This window comes from Oratosquilla oratoria, chromosome 12 (assembly GCF_046742065.1).
Source record: "Oratosquilla oratoria isolate Oo_2021 chromosome 12, ASM4674206v1, whole genome shotgun sequence".
Lineage (NCBI taxonomy): Eukaryota > Metazoa > Arthropoda > Malacostraca > Stomatopoda > Squillidae > Oratosquilla > Oratosquilla oratoria.
In genome coordinates, this window is record NC_134788.1 from 42,272,014 (window position 1) to 42,289,850 (window position 17,837).

Consider the following 17,837-nt stretch of genomic DNA (forward strand, 5'->3'; position numbering starts at 1 on the left):
GAACCCGAGCCAAAATCATCAGTGTCGTCCCTCAACTTACCAGTCTCCCCCCCCCCTCCCCCCCGGCCGCTACCCCTGGGGGGCAGGGGTGGATGGGGGGAAGACGGGTAAGATTGCTGAGGTGGGACACAGCAAGACTGAGTGCCACGCCTCAGCATTGTGCTCAGGCGCGGCACCCAGCCTTGTTCCTCGGGAGCACAAACGGCAACCTGTGTAGGTGACGAACCTCCCCCCCCCCACCGTGGGTCAACCCCACTCCCCCTCATGGGGGGGGAAGAGGCGGGAGAGGGGGGGGAAGGTCACCTCCTTCCCGGCCACAATGGCCGCTGCCAAGCCATGGGGCGAGCGCTCTACATTTCACTTAATCTATTATCTCATACATCAGCAATCTTATCTTCTAAAAAGCGTGCGGTTTCGAACCGGGTGTTGTAAAACCGCGCCACCATATACAAGACTTCATCAAGTAACCTTCCCGCTATGATGTCCCACGTTCAACGCCATGGCGGCAAACGGCGCGCCAGATATTTTAGTTCGTCAAATGCGGTCTGAGGAGGATTTCCGTGGACCAGGAAGATCTCGAGCTCTTCTCCGTGATGTACGACCTTCCCATCGCCAGAGCCCAACATGTGGGGTGATGTCCGCACATGGGGTATACTGTCCACGCACAAGGGTCTACGTGTGACAATCACGATAAAATGTCCTAATGCACTCGCTCTCCATGTGGGATGATGTCCGCACATGGGGTATACTGTCCACGCACAAGGATCTGCGTGCAACAATCAGGATAAAACGCCCTACAAAGTGCACTCGCTGTCCATGTGGGATGATGTCCGCACATGGGGTATACTGTCCACGCACAAGGATCTGCGTGCAACAATCAGGATAAAACGCCCTACAAAGTGCACTCGCTTTCCATGTGGGATGATGTCCGCACATGGGGAATACTGTCCACGCACAAGGATCTGCGTGCAACAATCAGGATAAAACGTCCTACTAAAAAGTGCACTCCGCCAACCCGATTAGACAGTCTTCACGGGGCCAAATGTCCCAAAACAGGTTTCAGGGCCCTGAAAGGGTCCTAAAAGGCCCACAAACAGCCCCCCTGCGGGTAGGACAAAAATTCTCTGGGTTCTTAAACCCCATTGGGCTCGGCACTGGTCTTTAGGTTCCGTCTGCCTCAAGGCCCAAAGACCCAAGACATTTCCCTGGGAACATCACTGGACTTTTTGTAACTTCCCAAGGGAACCCGTGGAGTACATTGGACGCACTCCCCAGGATTTAGGCCGTTTTCGACTGCCCAGGCGGCTTCAGCTGATCCAGAAGAGCCGTTGCAATGAAAGTGAATTTCGCTGTTCTCAGGAAGGAAATCCTGTCCTCACTCGAGAACCTTTTAAGAAGAAATATTTGGCTCAAGAGTTAAGTCTCGGCTCTCTACGCTCCCCCCCCAAAAAAAAAAGACAAACTCCTAGCCCAACTGTATGGCAACAACTCCAGCCCAAGATGTCGCCACAGATCTAGTCTCGCTTTTTCTACGACCGACCTCAGTTTTCGTCCGCCTGGAACCCTCAGGAAGCGGACGTGGCAACACCGGACAGGACGCTGAAGACACGGCTACGCTACGCTGTCGGAGGGTGGGGGAGGTTCATTCCGAACGATGCCACACTGCACCGCATTTAGATCGGGACAAGCCTCGCCCCTCCACCGACAGTCATGCTGCCGTCGGAAACGTAACAGCGTCGCTGAGGCCCACTTTCGAAAGTCCTCCCGTCAGAGCATTCGGCTTGTGATCTCCCCCCCCTCCCCAATGTTCGGGGGGGGGGGGGAAGCGATGGGAGCTGGAAGTACACTTGAACTTCCCCCAAGACTTCCTCCTCATCCGCCAAGAAATCCTCCCCTCCTTCGGTGCCCGCGGTCTTCAGCGCACCCGACTCGCGCGTCCGCACGCTCGACTTACATACTACTTATACATTAAGTGTGTGAGTGTGCGTATGTCGGTGCGCGTATGTGTGTGTGTGTGTGTGTGTGTGTGTGTGTGTGTGTGTGTTTGTACTTCGTTGTGACACTAACACTCGAAAGGTATGTGGGTTATCCTCGAAAGAAGGACCAGGTGCGGCGGAAGAGGAGGGGCAGCCAGGTTCGAACCCCGATGAGGCGGACCCGGTCAGAATCAGCCCCCCTACGACCCACTTGACCGACCCCCAAGTCGGAGAGTCTAAATAAGAGAAGGTCACTTCACTTGCAAAGACAACGACACAAGGCGCGACAGCAAACTCGACTTGCGTCACCGTCGACGTAACTCGAGGCAGCCTGGCGCCGTCGTAGCGTTATTCTTCTCCAAATGCGAAGTGCCCTGTTCTTGTTCAGACCTCGACCGGGGCTTGGAGGGACAAGGGGGGGACGTACGAACGCTCTCGTGTCTGCGCCAAGAAATTCATAAAAAAATAAAAGAAAACAAAAAGAACGAAACGAAGACAACGGAAACAAATGGAAAACAACGTAAACATAAGGAACTGAAATCCATATGTATCATGTGTGTATATATATATATATATATATATATATATATATATATATATATATATATATATATATATATATATGAGTGGAAGGGTGGTGAGGTCACCAGGAACCGTTGGAGTTCTATTGCTAACGTCCTTTCAGGACGAAACGTTAGCAATAAACCTCCAACGGTGCCTGGTGTTTACCTCACCACCCTTCCACTCATATATATATATATATCCACACACATACACATCAAGGATAACTAAACAGACAATAACAACACATTACACAAACGTAAACGAACCTAATCAGAAAAAGTAATGAATACACAATATTCACACTGCATGTTACACACACGACACACAAATGTGCATCTTGTACAGAGAAACCACCCGCACCCAAATGGTATCAAGGTAGCTTCGATGTACACAAAAATGCACATATAACATAAAATGCATGTAGGACGACGATCCAACTGTTATACATGAAAAATTAAAAACACGTTACTGCATACATGTCATGCGCACATTCAGCCGCGTACCTATTCGCATTACACATACACACACTGTATATATATATATATATATATATATATATATATGTTGTGGTTGTGCAACGGTGACCTTGGAAGCCAGACGTGGCTCCCCACACACCCATACCTGTTGTATGGAAAGGGATTTTTTTTTTTTTTTTTCTCCAAACTTCAGGTTACTTTCCTGTGATACTACAAATTTAGTGTCACGTATCACTAGCACGCGAGCGGCCGAGAATTGCCCAGTGGAAGCACAACACCTGGTTTCCATGTCCACGCGTTTACACAAACACACGATCACTATTTTCTTTCACGCAATACACGTGTTTCCCCTCTGGGTGGCGAGGGCAGTTTTTGTAGTGTGTGTGTGTGTGTGTGTGTGTGTGTGTGTGTGTGTGCGCGTGCGCTTTGCTCAACCCTGACCCATAATATATATGAATATATGTGATGCACAGAATTAAGAAACTGACTACAACATTCGAACTGCGTTTCACCTGCAGACTACTGACACGGGTCAGGACCAATTGTCCGGAACTCCCCCCCCCCCCACGGTCAAAACACCCGCAAATGTGTAAAAAAAAAAAAAAAAAAAAAACTATAATCACTAACCCTACAAAAACTTTCCCCTAACACAGCTGCGTGATGGGCGTCGGAGACGATCACCTCCCCATCACGTCCCTCTGCAGGTGCCGCCCCAAGAGGTTGGCATTGGGTCTCCGGTTCCAAGATCCGTGTCAACCTCTACTTTCCCCCCCCCCACAAAGCGAACTGACAACCGGTGACTGATCCCTTCTGTTCCAGCCGGTGAGGCCTGAGGCAACAATGATCACCGGCGAGGTTGCAGCCTTGTAGACTGGCACTGGGTTCCCGATAACGCCTGAACGCTATCGCAACCCTGGGACCCCCTTAACCGAGTCCTAAGAACACGAATGGAAGGCTGAGAGACCCTATGGCCTACACCAGGTAGTTCCATGTCCTTTACCACCTGTCATCCCCGTCCATAAAGTTATCTGACCTTTTCTTAAAACAAGGAATCGCTTCAGTGGTCACCTACATCAAGAAGAAATCTTACGACTTCCACATATCCAAACCTCGGTCCGATTGCATGTCAGTCTACAAGTGCTGACCCCACCTCTGGAACGTCAGTGGCGCAACCAGCGGCGTTATGGCTGCGTCCACACTGCACGCGGGGTGCTGAGAGGGTAGCGGGTAGCCTAGCGGATCACAGGCGAGAAAAAGCACACCTGACGCGGGTAACGGGTAGGAAACCCGCTACCTGCGACCGGTATTAGATAACATGTTCCCGCCTCCGACCCGCTAAGCGTCCAGCTACCCTCTACCCTCCCAGCAAACCGCGTCCAGTGTGGACACACCCTCACCCGTGCCTGCTCTCCACGTTAACAAAGAAACGTACGCAGGACAAATAGTCCACATAGGGGGGTCAACTTTACCTTATAGAATTCCAAAACATGAAAAATAGGCACGATTAGGACATACACTAAACATAAAGCATACACTGTATAGCCATATATACCATACACACACACACACACAATCAGCACTCTCTCAAACCTAATTTATCAGGAAAAGGGCGGTAGTATCTACCTGCTTCTCACACGACCGATTAATTACTGTAAGAAGGGGTTCACACGGTTCGTCGAACGCGGTTCGACAGACACGTGTTTAAAGTGATGTGTGAACGGGTAGTTGGGGTTTTAACCAACGTGTTCGACAACCAAATACCCCCATTCACACGTTCGCACATCACTTTAAACACGTGTCTGTCGAACCGTTTGACCGTATAATTCCCCCTCTATCCCATCCCAATGGTCTCAAACTGTCCGGGAATAGATTTAATTTGGAAGTGGGTACAAACAACTTCGCCGTGTAGTTAATGAATGGAATAAACTTCCTGCAGAGGCAGTGCAATGTAGTTCAGATCGAAGCTTTAAGAATTATCTAAATAAACACCTAAGCAAGATGCTGTAATGATTATCATTTGTTTTTGTTTTATAATTTGTCTGTTTAATTCTCATTTATTATTAGTTGTATGTCAATTAACTATTATTTACTATTTACCTGTTTGTTTATTATTTAACTATACCTATGCGTTTATTTTGTTATTTACATTATTAAAATTTTTATTTATTAATTAAGTATTATGATTTTTTCGCATCCGACCTAGATATGGACTAAAAGGTCTCCTGTCGGCATGCTCCGCCTTTGTAATCACAGCGGGCGTCACTTTCAAATGCCACTAGTTAGGGCGACCAGAATCTGGCTCAGTAGCAAAGAAGTTAGAACATAAGAATGAAGGAGACTGCAAGAGACCATAAGGCCTACACTAGGCAGCTCCGTATCCATCACCACCTGTCATCCCCATCCATAAAGTTGTCTAACCGTTTCTTAAAACAACTGATAGTTTCAGCGCTTACTACACGGTTACTAAGTTTATTCCATTCGTCGACCACCCTATTAATAAACCAATCCTTGCCTATTTCCTTCTTAAATCTAAAGTTGTCCAGTTTATAGCCATTACTGGGGGCCTGCCCTGTTGTTTTAATATGATGACTTTGTTTGCATCACCCTTGTTAAAGCCTTTGATCCACTTGAACATCTTTCCAACACTTCCCCTTCTGTCAATTCTCATCTCGCTTTTGCCGAGATTAGTCGTTCTCCCGACATCTACCTCGTCCTAAAACTATCAGTTGTTTTCAAAAACGATTAGACAACTTTATGGATGGGGATGACAGGTAGTGATGGGTACGGAGCTGCCTAGTGTAAGCCTTATGGTCTCTTGCAGTCTCCTTTATTCTTATGTTCTTCTTTCGCGGCAACTCTCCCTCAAGCGGCCTTGCGCGCTTTTCCCGCGGACCTCTTCCGATGGCAGTCCCAATGCTTTCTCCTAACACCACCACACTCCCCTCCCCTACCTATACTTACCCCCGCTCCTTTAGATTCTCGGCCACAATGTTATCTTTTGACTATTTAGGTTAATAGTAACCATATTCAGCTGTATGTGTGGGGGGAGACTTGGCGCGTCCACACACATTCGTAATGTGTCCTGCACATTTTGTTTTTTCCTCTACTAGGAAAACATTCCCGATGGCCTCCACGTTTGCGAGGCTTATGGCCATAGCTCAGGGAAAGGTGTGAGCTTATTTCCCAGCCGCACCGGTGGCCTGTGCGGCCAACATGCCCCCCCCCCATCCCCCACTATGAATGAACCGCCCAAGCCCAGGGGTAGCCAAACTATGGCCCGTGAGGCCAAAATTGCCCCGCCTGCCGACGCACTGTACATGTCTAAAAACTGTTTGGAGAGAAAAAAATACACACACACATATATATATATATATGCAAAGTAGACCACTTGGAAAAAGGAAACTAACGAAGCAGAGCGCTTTCGTATATTACATCTGCAGTATATGTAATATACGAAAGCGCTCTGCTTCGTTAGTTTCCTTTTTCCAAGTGGTCTACTTTGCATAAGTGAACACACGTACCCGTGTTCTTATTAGCATATATATATATATATAGTATATATTCCCCCCCCAAACACTGTATTGAACAAAATGGCGACGCAGGCTCCCACCCTCGCCATTCCCTCAGTAACCGGCAACGGTCCGCTCTCCGGCGGATAAAGCTTGGTAACCTCCCAGCACAACCGCTGACCACCCTCCCCGCCGTTGCCACTGTGCCACTTGGCACAGCCTCGTGCCACATTGGCTCTATCGTGCCACCCATAACGCGTCCTAGGCAGAATACATGGCACTCGAACATACAAAATATATAGGACACACGACACAAAGGCATCACACACATTCATATATGCATGTACACACATACACAGAAACTGTATGGATATTTACATAGAAATGTATCGACATGTGTATAAACATACTCTTCAATACATGGTTATCGTGACGACCTACTAACCCGAGGCTTAACTAAGGGAAGTCTACAGGTACACTAAACCACAATGTATTCTAGTTAGCCTCTCCAGGGATGGAGTTTGGGGAACAAGACCCTATTCACAGTAGCGGTTTACCGCGCGGGAACCGCACAGCCAAGGAAATACTGCGCGGTTGCGTGTGAACGCCTCCACCGACTTACTTTGTAATTGAACCGCCGCGGGTGTAACCGCTAGTGTGAACGGGGGATAAACGTCACTGTAGCCAAGGTCTCGGGCGACAATGGCGCCAACTTTCGAGCCTTAACCCATTCAACTCCGATGACAAGATGTCTTGTCATTTGGTCAAATAAAACAAAAAATCATAAAACACCAAAATGTTTGATCAAACACCAGAAAAATATGACGTCAGTCCTCGCTTCGCTGCGAGCGAAGCGAGGATTGACGTCATATTTTTCTGGTGTTTGATCAAACATTTTGGTGTTTTATGATTTTTTGTTTTATTTGACCAAATGACAAGACATCTTGTCATCGGAGTTGAATGGGTTAAGCAAGGTTTACACGCTACGATCTCCTGTTGACACGTAATGACAAATTGTAACAACCTTTTCATTACAATAAAACGCTACAATTTATCGTAGCGTGTAAACCTTGCTTTAGACAGGTGTCACACTGTCCGGCGCCGCCGTTGCAGTGTCCCCCTTATCTAGGGGTCATTAGACTTCAAATGTCTTAACCAGGTGGTTATCGTTACATCAAGTTCTGGATGTTGCTGTCGCCAGGTGACGTTAAGCTGACTGAACATGCTGCACCCGGCGGCGGTACATCGAGTGACACCGGTATTTGCGAGCAACTTCAACAACAAAGGATCTCGAGGACCGAAACGTCCTCGTGGGCAAGGACAACCAACGCCTCCACGAATGCCCCACGATCGAGGATCTGCCTTGTGTCTCGAACGCCACCCATGACCCCCCCCCCACCCCGGGCGATCGCGACCAAAATGTCCCCTTCACCCAAAAACCGACCCCTCCGGACGTCTGGCCCTGCAGCCATGACGCCGTGAGTAGGGTTCCAGCCCCCCATAGCTACCCGACCGCCCTCCCAGAGAGACACAAGGCAGTTCATGCGCCTTCAAAGAAGAACAAAGAGAACTGACACACACAAAGATAAAAAAAAAAGACGATAGGAGGAGGAGCCCCGGTAGGGCAGTTCCCTGAAGGAAAACGGAACCTGTGACGGCATAGAAAACGGGGGGAAGGACTCCCCCCTACTAACACACTTGGAATCACTGAGAGCGCCCGGCGTCTTCTGCCCCCCCCCCCAGGTGGTTTCTTGGCGCCAGTGGGGGGGGGGGTTACCAAACCTACCTGCCACCTCTTCTGCAAGCCGCCTCTCTCTCCTTCCTTGGGTATGTGGTAGTAGTAATAGTTGAGTAAAGTCGTTTAATCAAAAAACAAGAGCAGAACCAAACCATGCACAAAAGCAAAACCGACATGCAACTCAATCTTAAAAGGGAATTAGTTATATATATATAATCTATATATATATATATATATAAGGAAATATACATACGTGAAAATAACATATTGGAACTGTTAATTGAAAGGACAAACCAAAAAATAGGGGGGGGGGTGATGGGGGGAAGGGATTTTTTTTTTTACTGGGGAGTGCAGTTCAGTTGTGACTAGACAACAGTATGCCCCATAGCTCCCCCCTCCCCCCACAAGTGGAGGAGAGAAGGGAAGCCATGGGGGGCATAAGGATGGGCGCAGTGGGGTGGGGAGAAAACAAAAAAAAGGGGTTGGGGGAGATTGGGACTGGGGGGGTAATAAGAATGGGGGGGAACAGCTACAATGCTCTTGTTGCCACTTGCTATCTATCCTCTCTATTTAAATATCGTAGTAGTGGTAGTAGTAGTAGTAGTTGTAGCAAAAGTAGTAGTAGTAGTAGTAGTAGTTACAGCAGTGGTAGTAGTATTAGTAACGATGGTAATTATCTGACTAATTGTCCTGTGTTGGGGGATTGGAGGCGGTGGAGGGGGATTTTATGTGGGGGGGATAGGGGGCAAAGGAACTAAGCATGTTGGTTGGTTTGGGTGTGGGAAGGAGGTTAGGGTGCAGAGGCGAAATGTGTGTGGGGGGGAGTGTATGGGGGAGGGGGGAAGTGTGTGAGGGAGGGGGGGAAGTGTGTGAGGGAGGGGGAGATAGAGATAGAGGGTAAGATGACAAACGGACCAAAGGGAGCCAGGTTGGGATATAGGGGGGGGGGATTAAGGAATTCATTCTGATGGTAGGTGGGGGGGTAAATGGGAAGGTATACACCGCGACGTTAATAGGTGAAATATGTGCATAGAATTCGAAGACTGGGGGGGGGGGGGAAGGGGGAAATCTGTGCATAGAATTCGAAGTCTGGGGAGAAGGGGGGGCGAAATGTGCGGGAGTGGGGGGTGTAAGGCTTTGTTCCATTTGGGTATCGAGGCTTTGCTGACGGTGTGGAAGGTGGGGGGGATATTATGGAAGGGGGTGAAATGGGGGAATGGGGGGCAAGTATTGGGAGAAAGGAATAACGGGGAGGGGGGAAAAGGGGGAAAGAGGTGGGGTGGGGAGGCAATAGGAGATAAATAGGGAGGCGAAGAGGCGAGCATGAAAACGGGAAGGAAAGTGGGGGGAATGGGAAATTAATGGGGAGGAAATTGGGAGGAAATGAGGGAGACCCCCAATGTCGCCAAACTCTTTCAGTTATGGGGGGATAGGGGGACAGGAGGTGGGTCGAGCCCCCCCCCCCAAGAACAGTCTATTCTGACGCTAGCCAGAATAGAATATGTGAAGGGAGTCACTGAAGATTGGCGCCAAGACGCATCTCGCGCCCGGGGGGTGGGGGGAAGGGGAGGAGGAGGGGTAAAGTGGAAAGGTGGATCGAAGGATGAGGGGGAGGGAGGGGGAGGTGGGAGACGCGCGAAGGGGGGTGGGAAGGGGGAGATGGGGAAAGAGTAGAGAAGGGGGGGGGGATAGGAGAAGAACAAAGAAAGTGGACGGGGAAGGAAAAATACGATTGGGAGGGAGACTATCTCTAGTTGGTGGGATGGGGGGGGGGGAATCACCTACGTCATCACGTCCCTTGTTAGTAGCCCTAGGTTAGGTTGTTAGTAGTTATCACTGACCAGTAGCAAAAGCGGCGGAGGTACAACGAAAGAATGGGTGAGCTACGTCCCCCCCCCCTTCACACCAGTGGCGCCACCGAGAGAATCCCCATTGGTGGCGCCAAGACCCTTTGTGTATTGGTGGCGCCACCACCAACACCCTACCTGACACTGGTGGCGCCAAGACCAATAACCCTTTTATACCTCTGGTGGCGCCGGAAGTACCCCATGTGACACTGGTGGCGCCACCACCAACACCTTACTTGACACTGGTGGCGCAAAGACCCTTTGTGTGTTGGTGGCGCCGGAAGTACCCCCATTTAACACTGGTGGCGCCACCACCAATACCCTACCTGACACTGGTGGCGCCAAGACCCTTTGTGTACTGGTGGCGCCGGAAGTACCCCCATTTAACACTGGTGGCGCCACCACCAACACCCTACCTGACACTGGTGGCGCCAAGACCAACACCCTACCTGACACTGGTGGCGCCTAGACCAATAACCCTTTTATACCTCTGGTGGCGCCAAAAGTACCCCATTTGACATTGGTGGCGCCACCACCAACACCCTCCCGCCGTGGAGGCGCCACCACCACCACCACAGATTTAAGGGCCGAGCTTTTAAAAACCTTTCCTGAAGCCCAGGCCAACGAGTCAGGGAGAACGTTTTCAACGCGTCCGCCAGGTCTGAGGGGGAAACGTTTCAAAAAGTGTGGCCACAATTGTTTCACAGGCGCCAGACATTTCTTTCCCCTCAGTTGTGGGAACTGAGGGGAGCACCAACCGACCGACCCCTCAGAGGAGAAACGTCTAAAGGGGCATTTAGACGGTCAAACGGTTTGACAAACCCGGTTTGTCAAACAAGTGTTTGAAGTGATGTTTGACCGTGTGAATAGGGTATTTGGTTGTCAAACACGTTCGACGACCAAATACCCCATTCACACGGTCAAACATCACTTCAAACACTTGTCTGACAAACCGGGTTTGTCAAACTGTTTGACCGTCTAAATGGACCTTAACGCTTGTTAGGCAGTCTGCGCGAGGTGTGGGTATTGCTCTGAAGGGGGGAGACATACCCCCCCCCTCTCAAATCCTATGGGGGGAGAGGACTCGCAGCCTGATTGGTTAAAAGCAGAGACGGGGGTGGAAGGGAGGGAGAAGGAGGTGTTTGGGGGGGAAGGGGGGAGGGAGGGTGAAGGAGAGGTGTTTGGGGGGTGAAGTGATAGGACGGGGGGGAAGAAGGGAAAGGGGGGTTAGTTAAGCTCTTTAAGCATCAGCAGTTGCGAAGAAAGGAGGTTAAGTACACAAGAGTCGGAAGTCATTGACCCAACCTGACCTAAGGTGACCCGAGTTGACCCGGCTTTCTTCTAATCACAGCGGACTCTCAAGCTGTCCAACCCAGTTAGTTAGTTAGTAATGTTAAGGCACACACAAACACCAACGCAAGGCAGGTCGAGTGTCACACGTCGGAGAGATACTGCTCCCCTGGCCTGTCCACAGCTCCCAAGGTCAGGTCAGGCTAGGTCACAACCTGGGTCAAGTGTCAGCTGTTGGGTCACGTGGTCTTAATTGTCCAGGAGTCCCTGAGTAAGTGTGCGTGTGTGTGTGTAAGTGTGTGTGTAAGTGTGGAAATGAACAAGTGTCCTGTCACCTTGGATGTTTCGTGTTTTTTTTTTTTTAATCTATCTTTTTTTTTTTTCTTTTTTTGTGAGTGACCTGTCACCTCTGTGACCCTTTATCACTTACAGCAACTTGCTTTTCATGTCTGACGCTAGATTGGTTGACTCCTCAGGCAGTGAATCTATCGTTTTCACTTGAGGTATCACCATGGAATGTCTGAAAGAAACGGAGGAGCTATGGTTGTAAGGACGTAGTGGCCACACCCACAGCCCCGCCCACAGGCCCGCCCATACAATCCCCCCACCCCCCCAAACCCCACCTCCCCCACCCCAACCTCCCCGACCCCCTCCTCCTCCTCCTCCTACTCTTCCCTGCACCACGCACCGTGCACGCGCCCAACATCCGCAGCACGTATTATAAGACAGCCGGACACGTGTGCACAGAAGGCCGGGAGTCAGGGTGTTGCCACCTGGGTGAGTGGGAGGGGTTTGCGGGGGGAGAGTGGGGGGAGGGGGGGAATACCAGGGATGTGGGGGGGAATGGGGGGTGGGGAGATTGGGTGGCATACAACAGAGTACTCAGCTGGCTGGCTACTGGGGACACTTGGGGAGATGGGGGGAAGGCGCCTCTCTCCCCCCAACGGGGTGTGCGGTTAGCCCTCCCATTCTCCCCCCTCCCCCCCCGGAAGGCCTCCATATTCCTGTCCCTAGTGTAGGCCTTATGGTCTCTCGCAGTCTCCTTCAAGCGACGCCGCTACAGAACGCATAGAGCGTGCCAAGGACTAGGCGGGGGATACCTACCTCCCAACCCTTCCTCCTCCTCCTCCACTCTTTTCTCCTAAACAACCCTCGTGGACCTGCTCCCCTCCCACGTCCTGTCCCTCTACTCCCGAAAATCAATCTTAAAAAACACGCCTAAAGGCAACTCGCGCACCAACACGACCAGTTGCGTACGACGCTGCGACCAGTTGCGTATGATGCCGCGACCAGTTGCACTGCGACAAACACAGGTTTTTTTTCTTTCTTTTTTAAGAACCCCTCACATCGAGGCAACCACTCGTTGTGAGGGTTCTAAAGAAACCAATGTCAGTCGCGATGCAACTGGTTGCGGCGTCGTATGCAACTGGTTGCGTTGGTGTGCGAGCGGGGCAACTGGTTTACCGAGGGCCCTTCACTCCCACCAGACGCCTAAACTAACTCTCTTAACCACGAACGAGCTAACTGGGTTTGGTAACCACCTCTTTAGCGCAAGTTGTAAACTTACGATATACGTCAACATCGTTAACTTACGACGTGTAGGGGAGATGATAGTAAACCTACGGTTACAAGTACGCTAGCAAGACTCCACCCCACCACGCCCCGAGGAAAAACAAATAAAATGACGTTGTTGGCTTTGCAAGACCAGCCAGTGTTCTTCCTTGCTGGCTCCCAACCCATCTCCCCGCCCGGGAATAGTTCATCTGAGATGGGGGGGGTCATCTAAATCTCACGATGTTTCCTCCCCCCATGGGATTATTCAACTCTACAGCCCCCCCCCCCCAATTCCTACACATCTCGTGTTTCCTAACCCTCATCCGGACAGTACAGTCGAACGTCGAAAAAACCCTCACTACTACTGCCGGTTGAAGTGCTTTCCTAAGCAAAGGCTGATGTAGTAAGGATTACGAGAGGCTCTATCGAGTTGGACCTATGTGTAATGTAACCATCGAAACCCTTCCTTGAGGGGGAGGGGGGGGCTTGCGAGGTCCTTCTTGTAGTACAAATGTACTAAACTTTGTACAGACTTCGATTAGCCCCCATTCACATGACGCCCCCTAATAAATCTCCCCCCTCCCCCCCATCCACCGACTGGGGTGCCTAACTCCTGGTCCTGGCTTCTGCAGATACCACCCCCCTCCCAACACATGGTGGGGGGGGATACTGTCGACCGAAAACTCCCCCAAACAGACCCAAACTCCCCACCCCCTCGAATAATGGAGACCATACAGCCGCGGGGGGAATTAGGGGGGTTGGGGGGGAAACTTCCCCCTCTCCACCATCGCCCCCAACCTGTCACTTCCCCCAACGGGGACGAGTCAAGCAAGTTTGGGGGGAGGAGATTGGGGGGGGGGGGGCAGCGCGATCTCCGCAACACTGAATTCGGGGAGACATGGGAGGGCTGTGGGGTGGTGGTGGGGGGGGAGAAGGGGGAGGGAATCTTGTACGCGGGAGGGGAGGGGAGGGGAGGGGAGGGGGGGAAATACGCGGATGCGATTTCTTATACGCTGCGGGATTTGGGGAAACTTATAAGCGGGTGGAGGCTTACGGGAAGGGAGGCGGCGGGGGGGAATGGGAAGAGGGGGGGAGGTGCCCCCCCCCTACGCTCCTTCGGTGTCCCCATCTGCAAGTGGCAACAGCGTTGCTTTTAACCTTATGTAAATGGTTGCGTTACTCAGGAAGCAAAGCAAAATATGAAAAAAACAACAGAAAGGAAAGAGGGCAAACGACCATAATAACAAATCTCATCCTCGAAAACAAACTAAAGGGTAATAAAGACTAAAACTAAAATGAAAAAACTAAAGTAAAAAATAAAAATAATAATAATAAAACGAAACAGTAAATCATAAAACGAAAAGCTGTGAAACATTAAATATATATATATATCGTATGGACTTTCTGAAGTTAAGCATTTGACTTTGATTTTTTTTTTTTTTTTTTTTTTTTTTGGTATGTTCAATATGAAGAACAAAATGAAAAGATATAAATGAACGGCTTTTGACAACAAAAGATCATAAAGAGAACGTAAGGGAGAGTAACAACCATTGCTGAGTATAAAGAAATACATATAAAATGTACATATTATCCAAAAAAAGTGTTGGAATTGTGTGTGCTGGAAAAGGTGGCAAAGCTACACAAAAATACACAGTTAAATCTCTGCACATACAATAATTGTCCAACGACATTTTCTAGTCTCTCTTTTTATCATTACTTAAATCATAATAATAATAATAAGAATAACAACAGTAATAATAACAAATGTAGGAGTAATAATTAATAATAATAATAATAATAATAAGAATAAGAATTGGAAACAGATCCGGTCAGCCTAACTCATTGAGGGGGGGAGGGAGGAATAATCTTCAGATCGGATCTGGGGTTGTGTGACATTTCTGGGGTTGTTTAGTAAAAAAAAAATATATATATATATATTTATATATTTCCTCCTGGCTGGGCTGAGCGAGGGCTGGGGAGCACTACACTATCATACGATCGTCCAACCCCACTCCACGTCATGGCTTGTGCACTAACAGAACGACTGACTGACTGATTGACTGACTGACTTGACTGAACTGTTCAGACCAGGGGCAGGCTGGCGACCCTATATGTACGTGCATGTGCGTATAAGCGTCGTGTGTGTCTGTGCATGTATGTGCCTGTGTGTGTGTGTGTGTGTGTGTGAGCGTATGTGTACGTGTCAGCGAGTATGCGTTTCTCCACCATTACTTCAGATCACGTGCTGGACTTGTGACCGACAGCTAATACCCTCCCGGATGAGAGCTTGGAACACGTAGCGTGTGTGTATGCCTGTATGTGTGTGTGTATGCCTGTGTGTGTGTGTGTGTGAACGACCTGCGCACAGAGGTGGGAGGGGGGAAGGTATTGGAGACGTATGGTGGGGGGAATGGGGGGGATAGAGGTACCAAACCATACTTGGGTGTTCGTCTATCTGTACATGTTACTGGGGGGAACGTGCCCCCTCCGTCATCCACCAAGACCCCCCAAAGAGTGTGGGGGGTTGGGGGGATAAAAATAAGCCCCCCGTCTGTCAGTCAGATCTAGCCATCCGGTCTGTGACCCGTGGGAGGAGAGGGGGGAAATGGAGGGGCCCCGTGCACGCACGAGAGGGAGGGGGGTGGAGGGGGGGAAAGAGGGGGGGCCAGTGGGCCCAACACAGCCCAGCCGGGGAGGGGGGTGGGGGGAAAGCCCTTACAGGCTGTTACCTACTAGGTACTGAGCAGGCACGGGCGCGCGCGGGAGTGGGGGGGGGGGCGGATCGGGTGTCTGTCATGATGGGGGGATAAGGTTTGGGGGGGAAAGTATGGGGGATGTTTGGGGGATAATATTTGGGGGGAAAGATATGGGGGATAATGTTTTGGGGGAAAGGTATGGGGGATAATGTTGGGGGAAGTATGGGGGATAAGGTTGGGGGAAAGGTATGAGGATTAAGGTTTGGGGGGAAATGTATGGGGGATATGGTTGGGGGAAAGGTATGGGGGATATGGTTGGGGGAAAGGTATGGGGGATAACGTTTGGATGGAAAGGCATGGGAGATAAGATTTTGGGGGAAATGTATGGGGGATAAGGTTTGGGGGAAATGTATGGGGGATAAGATTTGGGGGAAAGGTATGGGGATATGAGCAGGAACGAGGAAGTGGGGGGAAGGGTAGGAGGAATGGGATAGGGGGATATGCGGGGGGGAGTAGCGAACATGGGGGGATACTTTAGAAGCACACATGATGGGTGAAGACGGAGGGGTGGGGAGAATAGTGGACGAGGGGGAATGTGTATGGTGGTGGTGGGGGGAAAGATTTTCTTGGGGGGAGAGGGGGAGGGGGGGCCAGTTCCCTTCTTTACGAAAACAGTTCCTCCCTGTCTAGCTGTCGTCTGGCCAAACTTAGGATATCATTTTTCCGGACAATCCCCCCCAGTCCCCCCAAACTAGTTTGATCCCCCCCCCGGGGGGAGTGGGGGGGGGAGAGAAATTGCTTAAAAGTGGTACTAAGGATGTGTGAGGTGTGCGTGTACTATGGTCTTGGACCACGTGTTGGACTCGTGATCGACAGTTATCAACCTCCCGGATGAGAGTTCAGAGCTCGTTTGACCGATCTATGGGTAATACTGTGACCTTATACGCACACAAGTGTGTGTGTGTGTGTGTGCGCAAGCACACTGAATCTGTATGTTGCGGGTCTTTGTCCTAGGGGGGAGGACGGGGGAGAGGGGGGGGAGATTTATGCGTGTGAATGTGATGACAATTGGGGGGGGAGGGTTGGGGGGAAGGCAGAGAAGGGAGGAGGAAGAGAATGGAGGAGAGGGGGAGGAGGAAGGGGAGGGTGGAGAAGGATGGAGGAGGAAGACGGGGGGGGGGAAATGGAGAAAAATGCAGTTATGGGGTGCTGTGTGTGGGGGGTAAAGAACAGGGGGGAAGGGGGGCTACTGGGAGTGGGGAGAATGGGAAGACATCAGCACCTATTCGTACAGGGGGGGGGAGGTTAAAAGTGGGGGAGGGGGGGAATATGGCTGGGAAAAGACAGCTTGAGTGTGTTTACATGTTTTTATTGCGTGTGTATACGCGTGTGATGGGGGGGATATGGGTGACTATGTAACACCGACATAAATGGGTGTTACTTCCCCTCCCCAACCCGCTACCCCACTGCCACCGGCAACGCTCCTCCCTCCCGTCGATCTTTCGGGGGGGAGTGGGGGAACGTTGGAGTGATGTCCGTATTGTGGAAGCGTTGGACAGATTCTGTGTACGTGTGTGTGTGTGTGTGTGTGTGTGTGTATGCATGTAAGTACGTGTGTGTGTGTGTGTGCTTTCTACCTACGTAATATCTTGTCTTTATTCTGGTTTGTCGTCACTGAAATCTTTATGCATCTACTGTGTGTATGTGTATGTGTGTGTGTGTGTGTGTGTGTGTGTGTGTGCCGGTGGGCCACTTACCAATCCGCCCCTAAGTCTGACGCTAGATTGAACAAAGCATAAAATGTACACCATGGTACTGCATATATATATATACATATATATAAATATATATGTATATATATATGTATTGAAGGGACGAGTTACTTCGTTTGATAGGGATCTGCAAGAGGTTAGGTCAGGTTAGGTCAAGTGGAAGCAAGAGGGAGGGTGGGTGGGGTAGGACGGTGTCCAGGTATAGCTGCATATATATGTGTGTGTGTGTGTGTGTGTGTGTGTGTGTGTGTGTGTGTGTGTGTGTGTGTTTTGAAGGAGTTTGAGTTTTGAGTAATTTTAGTACGAGATTTGAGTTGGGTTGGGGGTTCGTTTCGAGTAAACGTATCGGACCGTCAGAAGGGTAGAATGGGGATGGGGGGGGAGCAATGGGGAGTGTGTTTGGGTTGTGGGGGGT

At 50.2% G+C, this 17,837-nt stretch overlaps 1 protein-coding gene across 17 annotated transcripts in view; it reads right to left on the minus strand.

The window, feature by feature from the left end:
• Positions 1-17,837, minus strand: part of LOC143031548 (ELAV-like protein 1) — a 486,883-nt gene that overhangs the window by 15,558 nt on the left and 453,488 nt on the right. For 13 of the 17 annotated variants that reach the window (XM_076195544.1, XM_076195553.1, XM_076195551.1 and 10 more), the window contains one exon: positions 11,831-11,920. The exons of the other annotated variants lie outside the window; for them this stretch is intronic. In XM_076195544.1, coding sequence (XP_076051659.1) covers positions 11,831-11,920 — 90 coding nt within the window. The remainder of the gene's footprint in view (positions 1-11,830; positions 11,921-17,837) is intronic. 17 annotated transcript variants of the gene reach the window in all.